The following is a 21238-nucleotide window of genomic DNA, read 5'->3' as shown; positions in this document are numbered from 1 at the left end:
GTAGCGGCAGTGGTGGCTCTAGCCCCTCTTGTGCCCAGGGCAAAATTTTGCTTAGTGCCCCCCCCTGTCTTTCAAATTTTTTCGGGCCAAATTTTAATGAAATCTGTATAGTTAAAAAAAAATCCATTTAGATAAATCTACCTTTTCTCACTTGGGCCTCTGCAAAATCATCAATTACCTCGTATTAATTATCTCGTTAGGAATGATGATAAAGACAGGGGAAAAATTTAAATTATGATTGTGAAAGAGATTTGAGTCAAAAGTGATTTGAGGGTGACCAAATCCCCCCCCCCCCCTGCCTACGCCCATCATTTCTCCGAATACATCCAATCAAAATTTTTAGATAGCCAATTCGTTCAGCGTAGTTGAAAGGTCCAGTGACTATGTCATTGAAGATGAGAACCCCTCCCCCCGTTTTCCTCAGGACAAGGGTTGTAAGCTATGCTACGGGGGCATATAAGGTTCTTATGGAAAGTGTGGTCTTACAAACTTCGGAGGGGGCTCTTGGATTACAAATCAGAAGTTCTAGTACCCTTTTTAAGAGTCTAAGTGATCGGAGAGCAGCTAACCCCCTTTTCCCTTATGGTCTGTATTCTCCAAATACATCTGATAGAAAATTTAATATATCCATTTGTTCTAAAACAGTCCAAAGATCACATAACAAAGCCTTGATTTATTTTCTTTAGAAAAATAATATTTTTATTGAAAGTTTTTTTGGGACTTAGTTTATTTGGAACTTGGAAGTTTTTAAAACTTTTTTTCCATATCTTAAAATGACATTGCATATACTTATAACAAAGTTAATTAACTTGTGATATTTTCGAAATACGAAATGAAAATGGTATAAATATGATAGTCGTGATTTTAGAAAAACAATGTTTGTAGTGACATTTTTTGGACTTGGTTTTTTGGAACATGGAAATTTTTTAACTTTATTTTTCATGTCTTCAAATGACATTATATATACTTAGTATTGCAGGAGAACCTAAAGTCTCCACAGGGACCACTTGCAAAGAAATTCACAAGCATGGAACCAAATATATGGTTACAAAATGGTAATATACCATCTATCACGAACATTACAATGTCTTTTCCTCTTTGGTACCTTGATTTTTACTGCTATATTAAAAAAAAATTCAAATTAAATTAGCGAAAAAATGTGCATGGTCAGTTTGATATACATATGCTGATATTTATTCCTTAAAATAATAATTATTTTTGACTTCTTTAAGCTTTAAAATGAAAAAATTTAAAAAGATTTTTTCAGTAAAGTACAAATTATATTCTGGTTTTTAGAAAGCATAGGGGTCTAGAACCCTAGTCATATTATTTTCTGCTCATTTTGAGTTTGACTCTGTTATTTATTTTAATGTCTGTTTGTTTTGGGTTTCATTTATTTATTGATACTGATTTGCGCTAGTTGTATTCTTGGTAGATTATTTGATTATTTTTTTTTGTTCATTTTTGGTTTAATGGAGTTCTTTACTTTTTTTTGACAAACTTATTTTGTGGAAAAATTTTTTTTTATTTAGTTTCTGTTTGTTTTATATTGACATTAATTTAAAAAACTTTCCACAAAATAAGTTTTTCAAAGAAAAGTAAAGAGCTCCATTAAGCTAAAATTGATCAAAAATAGAATCAAATAATCTACCAAGCGTAAAACTACCACAAATCAGCATCGATAAATAAATGAAACCCAAAACAAACAGAAATTACAATAATTAACCGAGTCAAACTCAAAACGAGCAGAAATTAACATTAGTTGGGCGCAAAACCAGAGGCGCAAGCCAGTTTTCGCAATATATTGTTATTATTATTATTTTTAAAACCCCTATGCCTTCCCAAGGCCAGAACAAAATTTGCACTTTACTGAAAAAATACAAATGTTTTTACGTTCATAACTTTAGTAAATCAAATAATATTAAGATTGTTATTACTAAATGTCATTATAAGCATATTGAACTGACAATGCATATTCATTAGCAATTTTTCAGTAAAGTGAAAATTATGTTCTGGCCATGGGAAGGCATTGGGGTTTTGCGCCCAACTTATGTTAATTTCTGCTCGTTTTGAGTTTGACTCGGTTAATAATTATAATTTCTGTTCGTTTTCGGTTTCATTTATTTATTGATGCTGATTTGTGGTAGTTTCACGCTTGGTAGATTATTTAATTTTATTTTTGCTCATTTTTTGTTTAATGGAGTTCTTTAATTTTCTTTGAAAAGCTTACTTTGTGAAAAAAGTTTTTTAAATTAATTTCTGTTCGTTTTATATTGACATAGTCTTTTCAGAGAAAAAGAAAATAATACTTTAAATCTTTTCGTTTTTTAAGACTTTATAGTTTGGCCTGCTATTTGTATGCTGGAAAAAAAATTTCAGCAATTTTTACAACATACACCCTTTTAAAAATCTGGATACGAATAGTACTGTTTAATTTAGTTTCATACCTCCTCTCTTTGACCCGAAATAAAAAACCTTATACCATTTGCAAAAAAAATCTGTTTACTTTCTTTGATAGCTTGGATACACTTGCGCCATTTTGATTTGTCTTAATCTCAGATGCAGAAGCAGCCCGAAAAGTTTGAACATAGTACCCTCAGTCGTTCTTTGGATATTGCTGAGGTGCCTTATTGGGAATTAGCATTAACACAGTGCATTTTGATTTAATCTAAGGGCAACATTTAGTTTTTGAACATAATGGATAAATGGGAGGGTGGGAGTGGAAGGGGGATTAGTTGCCCTCAAATCACTTTCGACTATTAAAAAGTGCATCAGCCCTTTCTATTTCCAATCGAATGAGCCCTTTTCGAAGTTCCCACGACAACTCCTTCGATACGAAGTGCCCTGGTCTAAACAACAACAACAACAAATAATACACTATACCCACATCGATCTTTACTATAAAAATGTCAAGCTTTCCAATCCCTTTCGACTATTAAAAAGGGCACTAGGCCTTTCGATTTCCAATCGAATGTGCCGTTTTGGAAACCACAACGCTTTCTATAAACACCTCATATGCCCCCAGTGCATAAATTACAACCCTTACCCTAAAGTCTGTTAGGGTGATTGTCATCCTCTAAGACCAAATTTCTAGAACTTTAAACTACGTTAAACAACATGGCTATCTCAAAATTTTGATTAGATGTGTTTGGGGAAATGGTGGGCGTCAGAGGGGCTGTAGTCACTCTCCAATCACTTTCAACTATTAAAATCGACCTAGTCCTGTCAATGTCCAATTAAATGAGCTCTTTTGAAGTTTCTACGACAAAAATTTCAATAAAAATCTTATATGCCCCCAGGGCATAACTTACAACCCTTGCTCTGAGTACTGGGGGGATATGTTATCCTCAAAGACATAATTTCCAGACCTTTCAAATGCGGTGAACAAAATCGCTATCTCAAAATTTGATTGCAAGTGTTTGGGGAAATGATGGGTGTAGGGGTGGGGGGGATGTGAATTTGCCCTCTAATCACTTTCGAGTTATACAAAAGGCACTAGTCCTCTCAATTTCCAATCGAGTGAGCCCTTTTTGAAGCTTCTGTGACAAATCTTTCTATAAAAACCTTATATGCCCCAAGGGCATAACTTACGACCCTTGTCCCGAGGGCTATGGGGGGAGGATTGTCATCCTCAAAGAAATAATTTTTAGACCTTTCAATTACGTTGAACAAACTGGCCATATCAAAGTGTTGATCGGAAATGTTTGGGAAAAGGATTGGCGTGGTAAGGCTTGATTCTCCCTCCGATTACTTTTGACTGTTACGAAGGATAATAGCCATCTCAATTTCCAATCGAATGAGCCCTTTTTGAAGTTTTTACGACAACGCTTTCTATAAAAACCTTAAATGCCCCTCGGGCAAAACTTACACCCTTAGCCCTTAGGGATGTGGGGGGGGGGTCATACCGAAAGACATAATTTACAGACCCTTCAACTACGTTTAACGAAATGCCTATATCAAAATGTTGATCGGAAGTGTTTTGGGGAATGTTGGGCATGGGGGGGGGGCATCCCCCCTCCGATTGCTTTTGACTATTGACAAGGGCACTAGCCCTCTCAATTCCCCATTGAATGAGGCCTTTTTGAAGTTTCTACGGCTACACTTTATATAAAAATCTATATGCCCTCAGGGCATAACTTACAATCTTTGCCAAGGGGGCTATGGGGGTTTGTCATCCTCAGAGACATAATATCCGGACCTTTCAACTACATTGAACAAAATGGTTATCTAAAAATTTTGATTGAATGTGTTCGGGGAAATAATGAGCGTGAGAGTGGGTTAGTTGCCCTCTGATCACTTTTGACTATTAAAAAGGGTACTAGCCCTTTCAGTTTGCAATCGAATGATCCCTTTTTGAAGTTTCTATGACAATATTTTCTATAAAAAAAACCTCATATGACCCCAGGGCATAACTTACAATCCTTGCCCTAAGGGTTTTAGGAGTGGTGGTCTTCCTCAAAGACCTCATTTCCTGAACTTTAAAACACTTTGAACAAAATGGCTATCTCAAAATTGGATGTGTTTGGGGAAACGGTGGGCGTGAGAGGGAGGTTAGTTGCCCTCCAATAACTTTCTACAATGGAATTGGGCACTAGCCCTTTCAGTTTCCAATCAAATGAGCCCTGTCTGAGGTTTCTACCCTTATCCTGAGGCCTGGGGGGAGGAGCTGTCATCTTCAAAGACCTGATTTCCAGAACTTTCAACTACGTTGAACAAGATGGCTATCTCCAAATTTTAATTGGCTGTGCTTGGGAAAATGTTGGGCGTGAGAGGTGGGTTAGTTGCCCTCCAATCCCTTTCGACTATTAAAAAGGGCATAATCCCTTTCAACTTCCAATTGAATGAGCTCTTTTTGAAGTTTCTACGACAATGCTATCTATAAAAACCTTATATGCCCCCAGGGCAACACTTACAACCCGGGCCCTGAGGGGGGGGGTCTTATCGTCTTCCAAGACTTAAATTCTAGAACTTTCAACTACGTTGAACAAAATGTCTATCACAAAATTTTAATGGATGTGTTTTGGAAAATGGTTTGCGTGAGAGTGGGGATAGTGGCCCCTCAATCACTTTCTAGTATTAAAAGGGCACTAGCCCTTTCAGTTTGCAATTGAATGAACTCTTTTTGAAGTTTCTAAGACAACGCTGTATCTATAAAAACCTTATATGCCCGCTGGGCATAACTTACAACCCTTGCCCTGAGGGGTAAGGGGGGTCATCTTCAAAGACCTAATTTCTAGAAATTTTAACTACGTTGAACAAAGTGGCTATCTCAAAATTTTACTGGATGTGTTTGGGGTAATGGTGGGCGTGAGAGTTGGGATAGTTACCCCCCAATCACTTTCTACTATTAAAAAGGGCATTAGCCTTTTCGATTTCCAGTTGAATGAGCCCTTTTTGAAGTTTCTACAACAACACTTTCAATAAAAACCTTATATGCCCCCAGGGCATAATTTACAACCCTTGCCCTGAGTGGTATGGGGGGTTTTCCATCCTCAAAGACATAATTTCAAGAACTTTCAACTACGTCAAACATAATGGCTATCTCAAAATTTTGATTGTATGTGTTTGGGTACTTTGAGGGCGTGAGAGGGGGGCTTGTTGCTCTCAAATTACTTTCGACTACTAAAAACGGCACTAGCCCTTTCAATTTGCAATCGAATGAGCCATTTTGAAGATTTTACGACAACTTTTTCTATAAAAACCTTATATGCCCCCAGGGCATAACTTACACCCCTGGCCCTGCGGGCGGTGGGGGGGGGGGGGATTTGTCTTCCTCAAAGACGTAATTTCCAGAACTTTCAACTACGTTGGACAACATTTTTATCTCAAAATTTTGATTGGATGTGTTGTGGGAAGTTGTGGGCGTGAGAGGTGGGGTTGTTTCCCTCCAATCACTTTTGGCTATTAAGAAGGGCATTAGCCCTTTGAGTTTCTAATCAAATGAGCTCTTTTTGAAGTTTCTACGACAACGCTTTCTATGAAAATCTTCAAAAAGGGCTCATTCAATTGGAAATTGAGAGGGTTAGTGCCCTTATTAATAATCAAAAGCGATCGGAGGCGAATTCCCCCCCCCCCCCCCCCACGCCCATCATTTCCCCAAATACTTCCGACCAGTATTTTGATATAGCAATTTTGTTGAAGGTGTTTGAAGGGTCTGGAAATAATGTTTTTGAGTATGACAACCCCCCCCCCACAGCCGTCGAGGCTAAGGTTGTAAGTTATGTCCTGAGGGCATGTAAGGTTTTTATAGAAAGCGTTGTCGTATAAGCTTCAAAATGGACTCATTCGATTGGAAATTGAGAGCGATATTCCCCTTTTTAATAGTCGAAAGTAATTGGAGGGAGAATCCCCCCACGTCCATCGTTTCCCCTCACACTTCCGATCAACATTTAGATATAACCATTTTGTTGAACGTAGTTAAAGGGTCCGAAAATTATGTTTTTGAGTATGACAACCACCCCTCACCCAGCCCTCAGGAAAAGGGTTGTAACTTATGCCCTTGGAGCATATTAGATTTTATAGAAAGCGTTTTCGTAGAAACTTCCAACAAGGCTCATTCGATTGGAAATTGAGAGGACTGGTGTCTTTTTTATTATTCGAGAGTGATCAGAGGGCAAATGACCATCCCCGTGCCCATCATTTCCCCAAACACTATAAAGCCTTATTCGCCCTTGGGGCTTATAAAGTTTTTATAGAAAGTGTTGTCATGGAAACTTCCGAAAGGGCTCATTCGATTGGAAATTGAGAGGACTTTTGTCTTTTTTATTATTCGAAAGTCATCAGAGTTCAAATGACCATCCCCCCACGCCCAACATTTCCCCAAACACTTTCAATCTAAATTTTGAGATAGCCATTGTGTTCAACGTAGTTGAAAGTTCTGGAAATTTCTTGAGGAGGGGGCAACCCTCCTCATCTACATAATGATTTCTGTTCGTCTTAGGGTCTAATGTTGCCCCTATTCTAAATTTAAAAAAGAAACTTGTTTTTGATTTAATTTTTGACCGTTTTTTAAAGAATGCCTGGAAATCCGGCTCCCCCTCAACGATAGATACTCTAGACTCATAATCGTCTCACTACTTGATTTGTAAGGATTTCTAAAGTTTGTTCCGAATTTCTTTATTAAAATTCTTTTCTTGGCATCTGCACCTCTATTAATATCAACTTTTTAATGTACTACAGTGTTAGAGCATATTTTATATTGACAACACGGCTCAAATGGTACTCATATATTTTAAAGAACATACCCAAGATTTAAAGCTAGGTCAATTCATAAGGTCATCTTGTCATCTTTAATTGTATCCGTAGATCGATGCTAATGATGCTATTCCAAATTTATAATAAATTGCCTATGAGTTAGTAACCCCTTCGGAGTTACCTTAACTGGTAAGCAGTTTAACACTTTTTACCACCTTGCGTCTAAATTTACAAATTAATCAAAACCATAGAACTATATTTTTATGTTATCAGCTTTTTTACAATTCTACTTTTCAAACATCACAAATTTAACTGTGAATTATACCATTTAACACATATATATTAAAGTCTAAACTTACCGTTAATGGAGACTAACAAACTCAAAGAAATGGAGATTGTGCATCCCTAATGACTATACATCATGTGCTTGGAAATGATATCGATTTAGTCTTTACTGACACCATAAACTTTGGTTATCAAATAATTTATTAACCTTAAAGCTAATTGGGTACCCAATAAGTACCCAATACGTATTAATAACCAAGTACTTACCCAATACGTATTATGTACTAGACGTGATCAAATAATTTATTAACCTTAAAGCTAATTGGGTACTTATTGGGTACCCAATAAGTACCCAATACGTATTAATACCCAAGTACTTACCCAATACGTATTATGTACTAGACGTGATCAAATAATTTATTAACCTTAAAGCTAAATGGGTACTTATTGGGTACCCAATAAGTACCCAATACGTATTAATACCCAAGTACTTACCCGATACGTATTATGTACTAGACGTGATCAAATAATTTATTAACCTTAAAGCTAATTGGGTGCTTATTGGGTACCCAATAAGTACCCAATACGTATTAATACCCAAGTACTTACCCAATACGTATTATGTACTAGACGTGATCAAATAATTTATTAACCTTAAAGCTAAATGGGTACTTATTGGGTACCCAATAAGTACCCAATACGGATTAATACCCAAGTACTTACCCAATACGTATTATGTGCTAGACAAAATTTCAAGCACCTTTTATTTATGCCTTTTTATGTTTTTTTTATTTTATTTTATATATAAAATTTGTGTATATTTTGCCAATATCATACCAATATCTTTTTTATATTTTCTGTTTAATTTTATTTATTTTTATTAATGCATTATTATGCTTTTAGAATCTATGCTTTTATTTCTAATTTGTATTTCTTTTTTTTTTTTAGTATTTCGTTGATGAGTTAGAGACTTTTGGTCACAACGTAACTCAGTTTCTTGGTTGGGGTTCAGTTGTCGTTGGAATTTCAAAAGAAAATGACCTTATATATGCAAACTCCGATTTTCGTAAAGGTGGAGATGTTGACGGATACTAGTCTTAAATACTGCCTCTTTTAATTTCAAATTGTTGTACTAGAATTACTGGAAAGATTTGTTTATTTGTTTCTGTCCCAAATGTGTGCCAAGTTTCCCAGCACTGTTTTTAATAGACTTACTATTTTTGAAATAAAAGTCCTGAATTTACTGCTTGAATTTAAAAAAAAACATTTAACGTATAGGCAATGTGATCGTATACTATAATCGAAAGAATGTAACTTTATATTTTATTTATTTTTGGGGATTCTCTCCCTTCTGTGTTACTAATATCCAACAACTCCAAATCAGTCACACCAATGTTTTGGACTTTTATAGTAGCGGCAGTGGTGGCTCTAGCCCCTCTTGTGCCCAGGGCAAAATTTTGATTAGTGCCCCCCCCCTGTTTTTCAAATTTTTTGGGCCAAATTTTAATGAAATCTGTATAGTTAAAAAAAAAATCCATTTAGATAAATCTACCTTTTCTCACTTGGGCCTCTGCAAAATCATCAATTACCTCGTATTAATTATCTCGTTAGGAATGATGATAAAGACAGGGGAAAAATTTAAATTATGATTGTGAAAGAGATTTGAGTCAAAAGTGATTTGAGGGTGACCAAATCCCCCCCCCTGCCTACGCCCATCATTTCTCCGAATACATCCAATAAAAATTTTTAGATAGCCAATTCGTTCAGCGTAGTTGAAAGGTCCAGTGACTATGTCATTGAAGATGAGAACCCCTCCCCCCGTTTTCCTCAGGACAAGGGCTGTAAGCTATGCTACGGGGGCATATAAGGTTCTTATGGAAAGTGTGGTCTTACAAACTTCGGAGGGGGCTCTTGGATTACAAATCAGAAGTTCTAGTACCCTTTTTAAGAGTCTAAGTGATCGGAGAGCAGCTAACCCCCTTTTCCCTTATGGTCTGTATTCTCCAAATACATCTGATAGAAAATTTAATATATCCATTTGTTCTAAAACAGTCCAAAGATCACATAACAAAGCCTTGATTTATTTCCTTTAGAAAAATAATATTTTTATTGAAAGTTTTTTTGGGACTTAGTTTATTTGGAACTTGGAAGTTTTTAAAACTTTTTTTCCATATCTGAAAAAGGCATTGCATATACTTATAACAAAGTTAATTAACTTGTGATATTTTCGAAATACGAAATGAAAATGGTATAAATATGATAGTCGTGATTTTAGAAAAACAATGTTTGTAGTGACATTTTTTGGACTTGGTTTTTTGGAACATGGAAATTTTTTAACTTTATTTTTCATGTCTTCAAATGACATTATATATGCTTAGTATTGCAGGAGAACCTAACGTCTCCACAGGGACCACTTGCAAAGAAATTCACAAGCATGGAACCAAATATATGGTTACAAAATGGTAATATACCATCTATCACGAACATTACAATGTCTTTTCCTCTTTGGTACCTTGATTTTTACTGCTATATTAAAAAAAAATTCAAATTAAATTAGCGAAAAAATGTGCATGGTCAGTTTGATATACATATGCTGATATTTATTCCTTAAAATAATAATTATTTTTGACTTCTTTAAGCTTTAAAATGAAAAAATTTAAAAAGATTTTTTCAGTAAAGTTCAAATTATATTCTGGTTTTTAGAAAGCATAGGGGTCTAGAACCCTAGTCATATTATTTTCTGCTCATTTTGAGTTTGACTCTGTTATTTATTTTAATGTCTGTTTGTTTTGGGTTTCATTTATTCATTGATACTGATTTGCGCTAGTTGTATGCTTGGTAGATTATTTGATTTTTTTTTTTTGCTCATTTTTGGTTTAATGGAGTTGTTTTTTTTTTTTTGAAAAAATTTTTTTTTGGTAAAAGTTTTTTTTAATTAATTTCTGTTCGTTTTTTATTGACATTAATTTAAAAAACTTCTTCCACAAAATAAGTTTATCCAAGAAAAGATAAGAGCTCCATTAAGCTAAAATTGATCAAAAATAGAATCAAATAATCTACCAAGCGTGAAACTACCACAAATCAGCATCGATAAAAAAAATGAAACCCAAAACAAACAGAAATTACAATAATTAACCGAGTCAAACTCAAAACGAGCAGAAATTAACATTAGTTGGGCGCAAAACCAGAGGCGCAAGCCAGTTTTCGCAATATATTGTTATTATTATTATTTTTAAAACCCCTATGCCTTCCCAAGGCCAGAACAAAATTTGCACTTTACTGAAAAAATATAAATGTTTTTACTTTTACTACTTTAATAAATCAAATAATATTAACATTTTGATTACTAAATATCAGTATATGTATATTAAACTGACAATACACATTCATTTGTATTTTTTCAGTAAAGTGCAAATTTTGTTCTGACCTTGGGAAGGCATTGGGGTTTTGCGCCCAACTTATGTTAATTTCTGCTCGTTTTGAGTTTGACTCGGTTAATAATTGTAATTTCTGTTCGTTTTCGGTTTCATTTATTTATTGATGCTGATTTGTGGTAGTTTCACGCTTGGTAGATTATTTAATTTTATTTTTGCTCATTTTTTGTTTAATGGAGTTCTTTAATTTTCTTTGAAAAGCTTACTTTGTGAAAAAAGTTTTTTACAATAATTAACCGAGTCAAACTCAAAACGAGCAGAAATTAACATTAGTTGGGCGCAAAACCAGAGGCGCAAGCCAGTTTTCGCAATATATTGTTATTATTATTATTTTTAAAACCCTATGCCTTCCCAAGGCCAGAACAAAATTTGCACTTTACTGAAAAAATATAAATGTTTTTACTTTTATAACTTTAACAAATCAAATAATATTAACATTTTGATTACTAAATATCAGTATATGTATATTAAACTGACAATGCACATTCATTTGTATGTTTTCAGTAAAGGGCAAATTTTGTTCTGACCTTGGGAAGGCATTGGGGTTTTGCGCCCAACTTATGTTAATTTCTGCTCGTTTTGAGTTTGACTCGGTTAATAATTGTAATTTCTGTTCGTTTTCGGTTTCATTTATTTATTGATGCTGATTTGTGGTAGTTTCACGCTTGGTAGATTATTTTATTTTATTTTTGCTAATTTTTGGTTTAATGGAGTTCTTTACTTTTCTTTGAAAAGCTTACTTTGTGAAAAAAGTCTTTTTTAATTAATTTCTGTTCGTTTTATATTAACATAGTCTTTTCAGGGAAAAAGAAAATAATACTTTAAATCTTTTCGTTTTTTAAGATTTTATAGTTTGGCCTGCTATTTGTATGCTGGAAAAAATTTTTCAGCAATTTTAACAACATACACCCTTTTAAAAATCTGGATACAAATAGTACTGTTTAATTTAGTTTTATACCTCCTCTAGTTGACCTGAAATGGGAAACTTGATACCGTTTGCAAAAAAAATCTGTTTACTTTCTTTGATAGCTTGGATACACTTACGCTCTTTTGATTTGGTTAAATTTAAGGAGCAGAAGTAGCCCCAAAAGTTTAAATATAATACCCTCAGTCGTTCTTGGGATACTGGTGAGATGCCTTATTGGTAATTAGCATTATCACAGTGCATTTTTATTTAATCTTAAGGCAACATTTAGTTTTTGAACATAATGGATAAATGGGGGGGTGGGAGTGGAAGGAGGATTAGTTGCCTTCAAATCACTTTCGACTATTAAAATGGCATCAACCCTCTCTATTTCCAATTTAATCAGCCCTTTTCGAAGCTCGTACGACAACTCCTTCGATGCAAATTGCCGTGGTCTAAACAACAACAACAACAAATAAAACATTACACTCATTTTGGTCGTAAGTATAGACATTCTTAACCTTTCAATCAGTTTCAACCTTTAAAATGGGCACCAGGCCCTTCGATTGCCGACCTATTGAATTCTTTCTAACGCCAACACGCTTTCTCTCAGAAGCTCATAGACCCCTAGGGTAAAAATAACAGCCCTTACCCTAAGGTCTGTTAGGGTGGTTGTCATCCTCTTAGACCAAATTTCTAGAACTTTAAACTACGTTAAACAGCAAGGCTATCTAAAAATTTTGATTGGATGTGTTTGGGGAAATGGTAGGCGTGAGAGGGGCGGTATTCGCTCTCCAACCATTTTCAACTATTAAAAATGGCCTTATTCCTTTCAATTTCTAATCAAATGGGCCCTTTTGAAGTTTCTACGACAAAACTTTCAATAAAATCTTATATGCCCCCAGGGCATAACTTATAACCCTTGCCCTGAGGACTGGGGGGATATGTTATCCTCAAAGACATAATTTCCAGACCTTTCAAATGCGGTGAACAAAATCGCTATCTCAAAATTTGATTGCAAGTGTTTGGGGAAATGATGGGTGTAGGGGTGGGGGGGGGATGGGAATTTGCCCTCTAATCACTTTCGAGTTATACAAAAGGCACTAGTCCTCTCAATTTCCAATCGAGTGAGCCCTTTTAGAAGCTTCTCTGACAAATCTTTCTATAAAAACCTTATATGCCCCAAGGGCATAACTTACGACCCTTGTCCCGAGGGCTATGGGGGGAGGATTGTCATCCTCAAAGAAATAATTTTTAGACCTTTCAATTACGTTGAACAAAATGGCCATATCAAAGTGTTGATCGGAAATGTTTGGGAAAATGATGGGCGTGGTAAGGCTTGATTCTCCCTCCGATTACTTTTGACTGTTACGAAGGATAATAGCCATCTCAATTTCCAATCGAATGAGCCCTTTTTGAAGTTTTTACGACAACGCTTTCTATAAAAACCTTAAATGCCCCTCGGGCAAAACGTCCCACCTTATCCCTTCGGGATGTGGGGGGGGTCATACCGAAAGACATAATTTACAGACCCTTCAACTACGTTTAACGAAATGCCTATATCAAAATGTTGATCGGAAGTGTTTTGGGGAATGTTGGGCATGGGGGGGGGCATCCCCCCTCCGAGTGCTTTTGACTATTGACAAGGGCACTAGCCCTCTCAATTCCCCATTGAATGAGGCCTTTTTGAAGTTTCTACGGCTACACTTTATATAAAAATCTATATGCCCTCAGGGCATAACTTACAATCTTTGCCAAGGGGGCTATGGGGGTTTGTCATCCTCAGAGACATTATATCCGGACCTTTCAACTACGTTGAACAAAATGGTTATTTAAAAATTTTGATTGAATGTGTTCGGGGAAATAATGAGCGTGAGAGTGGGTTAGTTCCCCTCTGATCACTTTTGACTATTAAAAAGGGTACTAGCCCTTTCAGTTTGCAATCGAATGATCCCTTTTTGAAGTTTCTATGACAATATTTTCTATAAAAAAAAACCTCATATGACCCCAGGGCATAACTTACAATCCTTGCCCTAAGGGTTTTAGGAGTGGTGGTCTTCCTCAAAGACCTCATTTCCTGAACTTTAAAACACTTTGAACAAAATGGCTATCTCAAAATTGGATGTGTTTGGGGAAACGGTGGGCGTGAGAGGGAGGTTAGTTGCCCTCCAATCACTTTCTACAATGGAATTGGGCACTAGCCCTTTCAGTTTCCAATCAAATGAGCCCTTTCTGAGGTTTCTACCCTTATCCTGAGGCCTGGGGGGAGGAGCTGTCATCCTCAAAGACATGATTTCCAGAACTTTCAACTACGTTGAACAAAATGGCTCTCTCCAAATTTTGATTGGATGTGTTTAGAGAAAAGGTGGACATGAGAAGGGGGTTAGTTGCCCTCCAATCACTTTCGACTTTTAAAAAGGGCATAATCCCTTTCAACTTCCAATTGAATGAGCTCTTTTTGAAGTTTCTACGACAATGCTATCTATAAAAACCTTATATGCCCCCAGGGCAACACTTACAACCCGTGCCCTGAGGGGGGGGTCTTATCGTCTTCCAAGACTTAAATTCTAGAACTTTCAACTACGTTGAACAAAATGTCTATCACAAAATTTTAATGGATGTGTTTTGGAAAATGGTTTGCGTGAGAGTGGGGATAGTGGCCCCTCAATCACTTTCTAGTATTAAAAAGGGCACTAGCCCTTTCAGTTTGCAATTGAATGAACTCTTTTTGAAGTTTCTAAGACAACGCTGTATCTATAAAAACCTTATATGCCCGCTGGGCATAACTTACAACCCTTGCCCTGAGGGGTTAGGGGGGTCATCTTCAAAGACCTAATTTCTAGAACTTTTAACTACGTTGAACAAAGTGGCTATCTCAAAATTTTACTGGATGGGTTTGGGGAAATGGTGGGCGTGAGAATGGGGATAGTTACCCACCAATCACTTTCTACTATTAAAAAGGGCAATAGCCGTTTCGATTTCCAATTGAATGAGCCCTTTTTGAAGTCTCTACAACAACCCTTTCTATAAAAACCTTATATGCCCCCAGGGCATAAATTACAACCCTCGCCCTGAGTGGTATGGGGGGTTTTCCATCCTCAAAGACATAATTTCCAGAACTTTCAACTACGTCAAACATAATGGCTATCTCAAAATTTTGACTGTATGTGTTTGGGTAATTTGTGGGCGTGTGTGGGGGGCTAGTTGCTCTCAAATTACTTTCGACTAATAAAAAGGGCACTAGCCCTTTCAATTTGCAATCGAATGAGCCATTTTGAAGTTTTTACGACAACGTTTTCTATAAAAACCTTATATGCCCCGAGGACATAGCTTACAACCCGTGCCCTGAGGGATGTGGGGGGGGATTTGTCTTCCTCAAAGACGTAATTTCCAGAAATTTCAACTACGTTGAACAACAGTTTTATCTCAAAATTTTGATTGGATGTGTTGTGGGAAGTTGTGGGCGTGAGAGGTGGGGTTGTTTCCCTCCAATCACTTTTGGCTATTAAGAAGGGCATTAGCCCTTTGAGTTTCTAATCAAATGAGCTCTTTTTGAAGTTTCTACGACAACGCTTTCTATGAAAATCTTCAAAAAGGGCTCATTCAATTGGAAATTGAGAGGGTTAGTGCCCTTATTAATAATCAAAAGCGATCGGAGGCGAATTCCTCCCCCCCCCACGCCCATCATTTCCCCAAACATCCGACCAGTATTTTTATATAGCAATTTTGTTGAAGGTGTTTGAAGGGTCTGGAAATAATGTTTTTGAGTATGACAACCCCCCCCCCCCCCCACAGCCCTCGAGGCTAAGGTTGTAAGTTATGTCCTGAGGGCATATAAGGTTTTTATAGAAAGCGTTGTCGTATAAGCTTCAAAATGGGCTCATTCGATTGGAAATTGAGAGCGCTATTCCCCTTTTTAATAGTCGAAAGTAATTGGAGGGAGAATCCCCCCCACGTCCATCGTTTCCCCTAACACTTCCGATCAACATTTAGATATAACCATTTTGTTGAACGTAGTTAAAGGGTCCGAAAATTATGTCTGAGTATGACAACCACCCCTCACCCAGCCCTCAGGAAAAGGGTTGTAACTTATGCCCTTGGAGCATATTAGATTTTATAGAAAGCGTTTTCGTAGAAACTTCCAACAAGGCTCATTCGATTGGAAATTGAGAGGACTGGTGCCTTTTTTATTAGTCGAAAGTGATCAGAGGGCAAATGACCATCCCCGTGCCCATCATTTCCCCAAACACTATAAAGCCTTATTCGCCCTTGGGGCTTATAAAGTTTTTATAGAAAGTGTTGTCATGGAAACTTCCGAAAGGGCTCATTCGATTGGAAATTGAGAGGACTTTTGTCTTTTTTATTATTCGAAAGTCATCAGAGTTCAAATGACCATCCCCCCACGCCCATCATTTCCCCAAACACTTTCAATCTCAATTTTGAGATAGCCAATTTGTTCAACGTAGTTGAAAGTTCCGGAAATTTCTTGAGGAGGGGGCAACCCTCCTCATCTACATAATGATTTCTGTTCGTCTTAGGGTCTAATTTTGCCCCTATTCTAAATTTAAAAAAGAAACTTGTTTTTGATTTAATTTTTGACCGATATTTAAAGAATGCCTGGAAATCCGGCTCCCCCTCAACGATAGATGCTCTAGACTCATAATCGTCTCACTACTTGATTTCTAAGGATTTCTAAGGATTGTTCTGAATTTTTAATTAAAATTCTTTTCTTGGCATCTAAATCTCTATTAGTACCAACTTTTTAGTATACTACAACGTTAGAGCATATTTTATATTGACAACACGGCTCAAATGGTACTCGTATATTTTGCAGAACACATCCGAGAATTAAAGCTAGGTCTAGTCATAATGTCATCGCTAATCGTTTCCATAGATTGGTGCTTAGGATCTTATTCCAAATTTAAAATAAATCGCTTATGAGTTAGCAACCCCTTTGGAGTTACCTTACCTGGTAAGCACAGTTTATCCCTTTTTCACCACCTTGCGTCTAAATTTACAAATTAATCAAAACCATAGAACTATATTTTTATGTTATCAGCTTTTTTACAATTCTACTTTTCAAACATCACAAATTTAACTGTGAATTATACCATTTAACACTTATATATATTAAAGTCTAAACTTACCGTTAATGGAGACTAACAAACTCAAAGAAATGGAGATTGTGCATCCCTAATGACTATACATCATGTGCTTGAAAATGATATCGATTTAGTCTTTACTGACACCATAAACTTTGGTTATCAAATAATTTATTAACCTTAAAGCTAATTGGGAACCCAATAAGTACCCAATACGTATTAATACCCAAGTACTTACCCAATACGTATTATGTACTAGACGTGATCAAATAATTTATTAACCTTAAAGCTAATTGGGTGCTTATTGGGTACCCAATAAGTACCCAATACGTATTAATACCCAAGTACTTACCCAATACGTATTATGTACTAGACGTGATAAAATAATTTATTAACCTTAATGCTAATTGGGTGCTTATTGGGTACCCAATAAGTACCCAATACGTATTAATACCCAAGTACTTACCCAATACGTATTATGTACTAGACGTGATCAAATAATTTATTAACCTTAAAGCTAATTGGGTACTTATTGGGTACCCAATAAGTACCCAATACGTATTAATACCCAAGTACTTACCCAATACGTATTATGTACTAGACGTGATCAAATAATTTATTAACCTTAAAGCTAAATGGGTGCTTATTGGGTACCCAATAAGTACCCAATACGTATTAATACCCAAGTACTTACCCAATACGTATTATGTACTAGACGTGATCAAATAATTTATTAACCTTAAAGCTACTTGGGTGCTTATTGGTTCCCCAATAAGTACCCAATACGTATTAATACCCAAGTACTTACCCAATACGTATTATGTACTCGACGTGATCAAATAATTTATTAACCTTAAAGCTAAATGGGTACTTATTGGGTACCCAATAAGTACCCAATACGTATTAATACCCAAGTACTTACCCAATACGTATTATGTACTAGACGTGATCAAATAATTTATTAACCTTAAAGCTAATTGGGTACTTATTGGGTACCCAATAAGTACCCAATACGTATTAATACCCAAGTACTTACCCAATACGTATTATGTACTAGACGTGATCAAATAATTTATTAACCTTAAAGCTAAATGGGTACTTATTGGGTACCCAATAAGTACCCAATACGTATTAATACCCAAGTACTTACCCAATACGTATTATGTGCTAGACAAAATTTCAAGCACCTTTTATTTATACATTTTTTTGTTTTTTTTATATTTTATATATAAAATTTGTATATATTTTGCCAATATCATGCCAATATCTTTTTTATATTTTCTGTTTAATTTTGTATTTTTTTATTAATGCATTATTATGCTTTTAGAATCTATGCTTTTATTTCTAATTTGTATTTCTTTTTTTTTTAGTATTTCGTTGATGAGTTAGAGACTTTTGGTCACAACGCAACTCAGTTTCTTGGTTGGGGTTCAGTTGTCGTTGGAATTTCAAAAGAAAATGACCTTATATATGCAAACTCCGATTTTCGTAAAGGTGGAGATGTTGACGGGTACTAGTCTTAAATACTGCCTCTGTTAATTTCAAATTGTTGTACTAGAATTACTGGAAAGATTTGTTTATTTGTTTCTGTCCCAAATGTGTGCCAAGTTTCCCAGCGCTGTTTTTAATAGACTTACTATTTTTGAAATAAAAGCCCTGAATTTACTGCTTGAATTAAAAAAAAAAAACATTTAACGTATAGGCAATGTGATCGTATACTATAATCGAAAGAATGTAGCTTTATATTTTATTTATTTTTGGGGATTCTCTCCCTTCTGTGTCACTAATATCCAACAACTCCAAATCAGTTACACCAATGTTTTGGACTTTTATAGTAGCGGCAGTGGTGGCTCTAGCCACTCTTGTGCCCAGGGCAAAATCTTGATTAGTGCCCCCCCCTGTCTTTCAAAACTTTTCGGGCCAAATTTTAATGAAATCTATATTTTTCAAAAAAAAAATCCATTTAGATAAATCTACCTTTTCTCACTTGGGCCTCTGCAAAATCATCAATACCTCGTATTAATTATCTCGTTAGGAATGATGATAAAGACAGGGGAAAAATTAAAATTATGGAATCAATTTGCTTATACTTACTGTCCGCTTTGCCCTCTATTTTATTTTAATAAAAATATAATTTCAAAAATTATCAAATGATTCCCTGCTTAGAAATAAAAGCATAGATTCTAAAAGCAAAGTACAAATTATATTCTGGTTTTTAGAAAGCATAGGGGTCTAGAACCCTAGTCATATTATTTTCTGCTCATTTTGAGTTTGACTCTGTTATTTATTTTAATTTCTGTTTGTTTTGGGTTTCATTTATTTATTGATACTGATTTGCGCTTGTTGTATGATTGGTAGATTATTTGATTCTTTTTTTGCTCATTTTTGGTTTAATGGAGTTCTTTACTTTTTTTTGAAAAACTTATTTTGTGGAAAAAGTTTTTTTTAATTAGTTTCTGTTCGTTTTATATTGACATTAATTTAAAAAACTTTTTCCACAAAATAAGTTTTTCAAAGAAAAGTAAAGAACTCCATTCAACAAAAAATGAGCAAAAATAAAATCAAATAATCTACCAAGCGTGAAACTACCACAAATCAGCATCGATAAATAAATGAAACCCAAAACGAACAGAAATTACAATAATTAACCGAGTCAAACTCAAAACGAGCTGAAAATAACATCCGTTGGGCGCAAAACCAGAGGCGCAAGTAAATGAAACCAGTTTTCGCAATATATTGTTATTATTATTATTTTTAAAACCCCTATGCCTTCCCAAGGCCAGAACAAAGTTTGCACTTTACTGAAAAAATATAAATGTTTTTACTTTTATAAATTTAACAAATCAACATTTTGATTACTAAATATCAGTATATGTATAGTAAACTGACAATGCACATTCATTTGTATTTTTTCAGTAAAGTGCTAATTTTGTTCTGACCTTGGGAAGGCATTGGGGTTTTGCGCCCAACTTATGTTAATTTCTGCTCGTTTTGAGTTTGACTCGGTTAATTATTGTAATTTCTGTTCGTTTTGGGTTTCATTTATTTATCGATGCTGATTTGTGGTAGTTTCACGCTTGGTAGATTATTTGATTTTATTTTTGCTCATTTTTTGTGTAATGGAGTTCTTTACTTTTCTTTGAAAAACATATTTTGTGGAAAAAGTTTTTTTAATTTATTTCTGTTCGTTTTATTTTGAGATAGTCTTTTCAGGGAAAAAGAAAATAATACTTTAAACTTCTTCGTTTTTTAAGATTTTATTGTTTAGCCAGCTATTTGTATCCTGGAGAAAAATTTTCAGCATTTTTAATAACATATACCCTTTTAAAAATCTGGACACGAATAGAAGTGTTTAATTTAGTTTCTTACCTCCTTTAGTTGACCTGGAATACAAAACTTGATACCATTTGCAAAAAAAATCTGTTTACTTTCTTTGATAGCTTGGATACACTTACGCTATTTTGATTTGGTTAAATTTTAGGAGCAGAAGTAGCCCGGAAATTTTGAACATTATACCCTCAGTCGTTCTTGGGATACTGCTGAGGTGCCTTAGTGGGAATTAGCATTATCACAGTGCATTTTTATTTAATCTTAAGGCAACATTTAGTTTTTGAACATAATGGATAAATGGGAGGGTGGGAGTGGAAGGAGGATTAGTTGCCTTCAAATCACTTTCGACTATTAAAAAGGGCATCAGCCCTTTCTATTTCCAATCGAATGAGCCCTTTTCGAAGTTCCCACGACAACTCCTTCGATACGAAGTGCCCTGGTCTAAACAACAACAACAACAAATAATACATTATACCCACTTCGATCTTTACTATAAAAATGTCAAACTTTCCAATAACTTTTGACTATTAAAAAAGGCACTAGGCCTTTCGATTTCCAATCGAATGAACCCTTTTTGAAACGACAACGCTTTCTATAAGCACCTTATATGCCCCCAGGGCATAAACTACAACCCTTACCCTAAAGTCTGTTAGGGTGGTTGTCATCCTCTAAGACCAAATTTCTAGAACTTTAAACTACGTTAAACAACATGGCTATCTCAAAATTTTGATTGGATGTATTTGGAGAAATGGTGGGCGTGAGAGGGGCGGTATTCACTCTCCAATCACTTTCAACTATTAAAAATGGCACTATTCCTTTCAATTTCCAATCAAAGGAGCCCTTTTGAAGTTTCTACGACAAAACTTTCAATAAAATCTTATATGCCCCCAGGGCATAACTTATAACCCTTGCCCTGAGGGCTGGGGGGATATGTTATCCTCAAAGACATAATTTCCAGACCTTTCAAATGCGTTGAACAAAATCGCTAT

At 35.4% G+C, this 21238-nt stretch overlaps 1 protein-coding gene across 1 annotated transcript in view; it reads left to right on the top strand.

Annotated features, from left to right (window-relative positions):
• Positions 1-8722, top strand: part of LOC148947928 (scoloptoxin SSD14-like) — a 189367-nt gene extending 180645 nt beyond the window's left edge. Inside the window, exon 11 of the mRNA XM_089095569.1 lies at positions 8428-8722. Coding sequence (XP_088951695.1) covers positions 8428-8574 — 147 coding nt within the window. The 3' untranslated portion in view covers positions 8575-8722. The remainder of the gene's footprint in view (positions 1-8427) is intronic.
• Positions 8723-21238: the final 12516 nt, after the last annotated feature.

Source organism: Artemia sp. Qi Xiang Cuo, chromosome 10 (assembly GCF_049724085.1).
Source record: "Artemia sp. Qi Xiang Cuo chromosome 10, ASM4972408v1, whole genome shotgun sequence".
In the NCBI taxonomy this organism is placed as follows: Eukaryota; Metazoa; Arthropoda; class Branchiopoda; order Anostraca; family Artemiidae; genus Artemia; species Artemia sp. Qi Xiang Cuo.
This window is presented reverse-complemented; position numbering and strand designations above follow the sequence as displayed.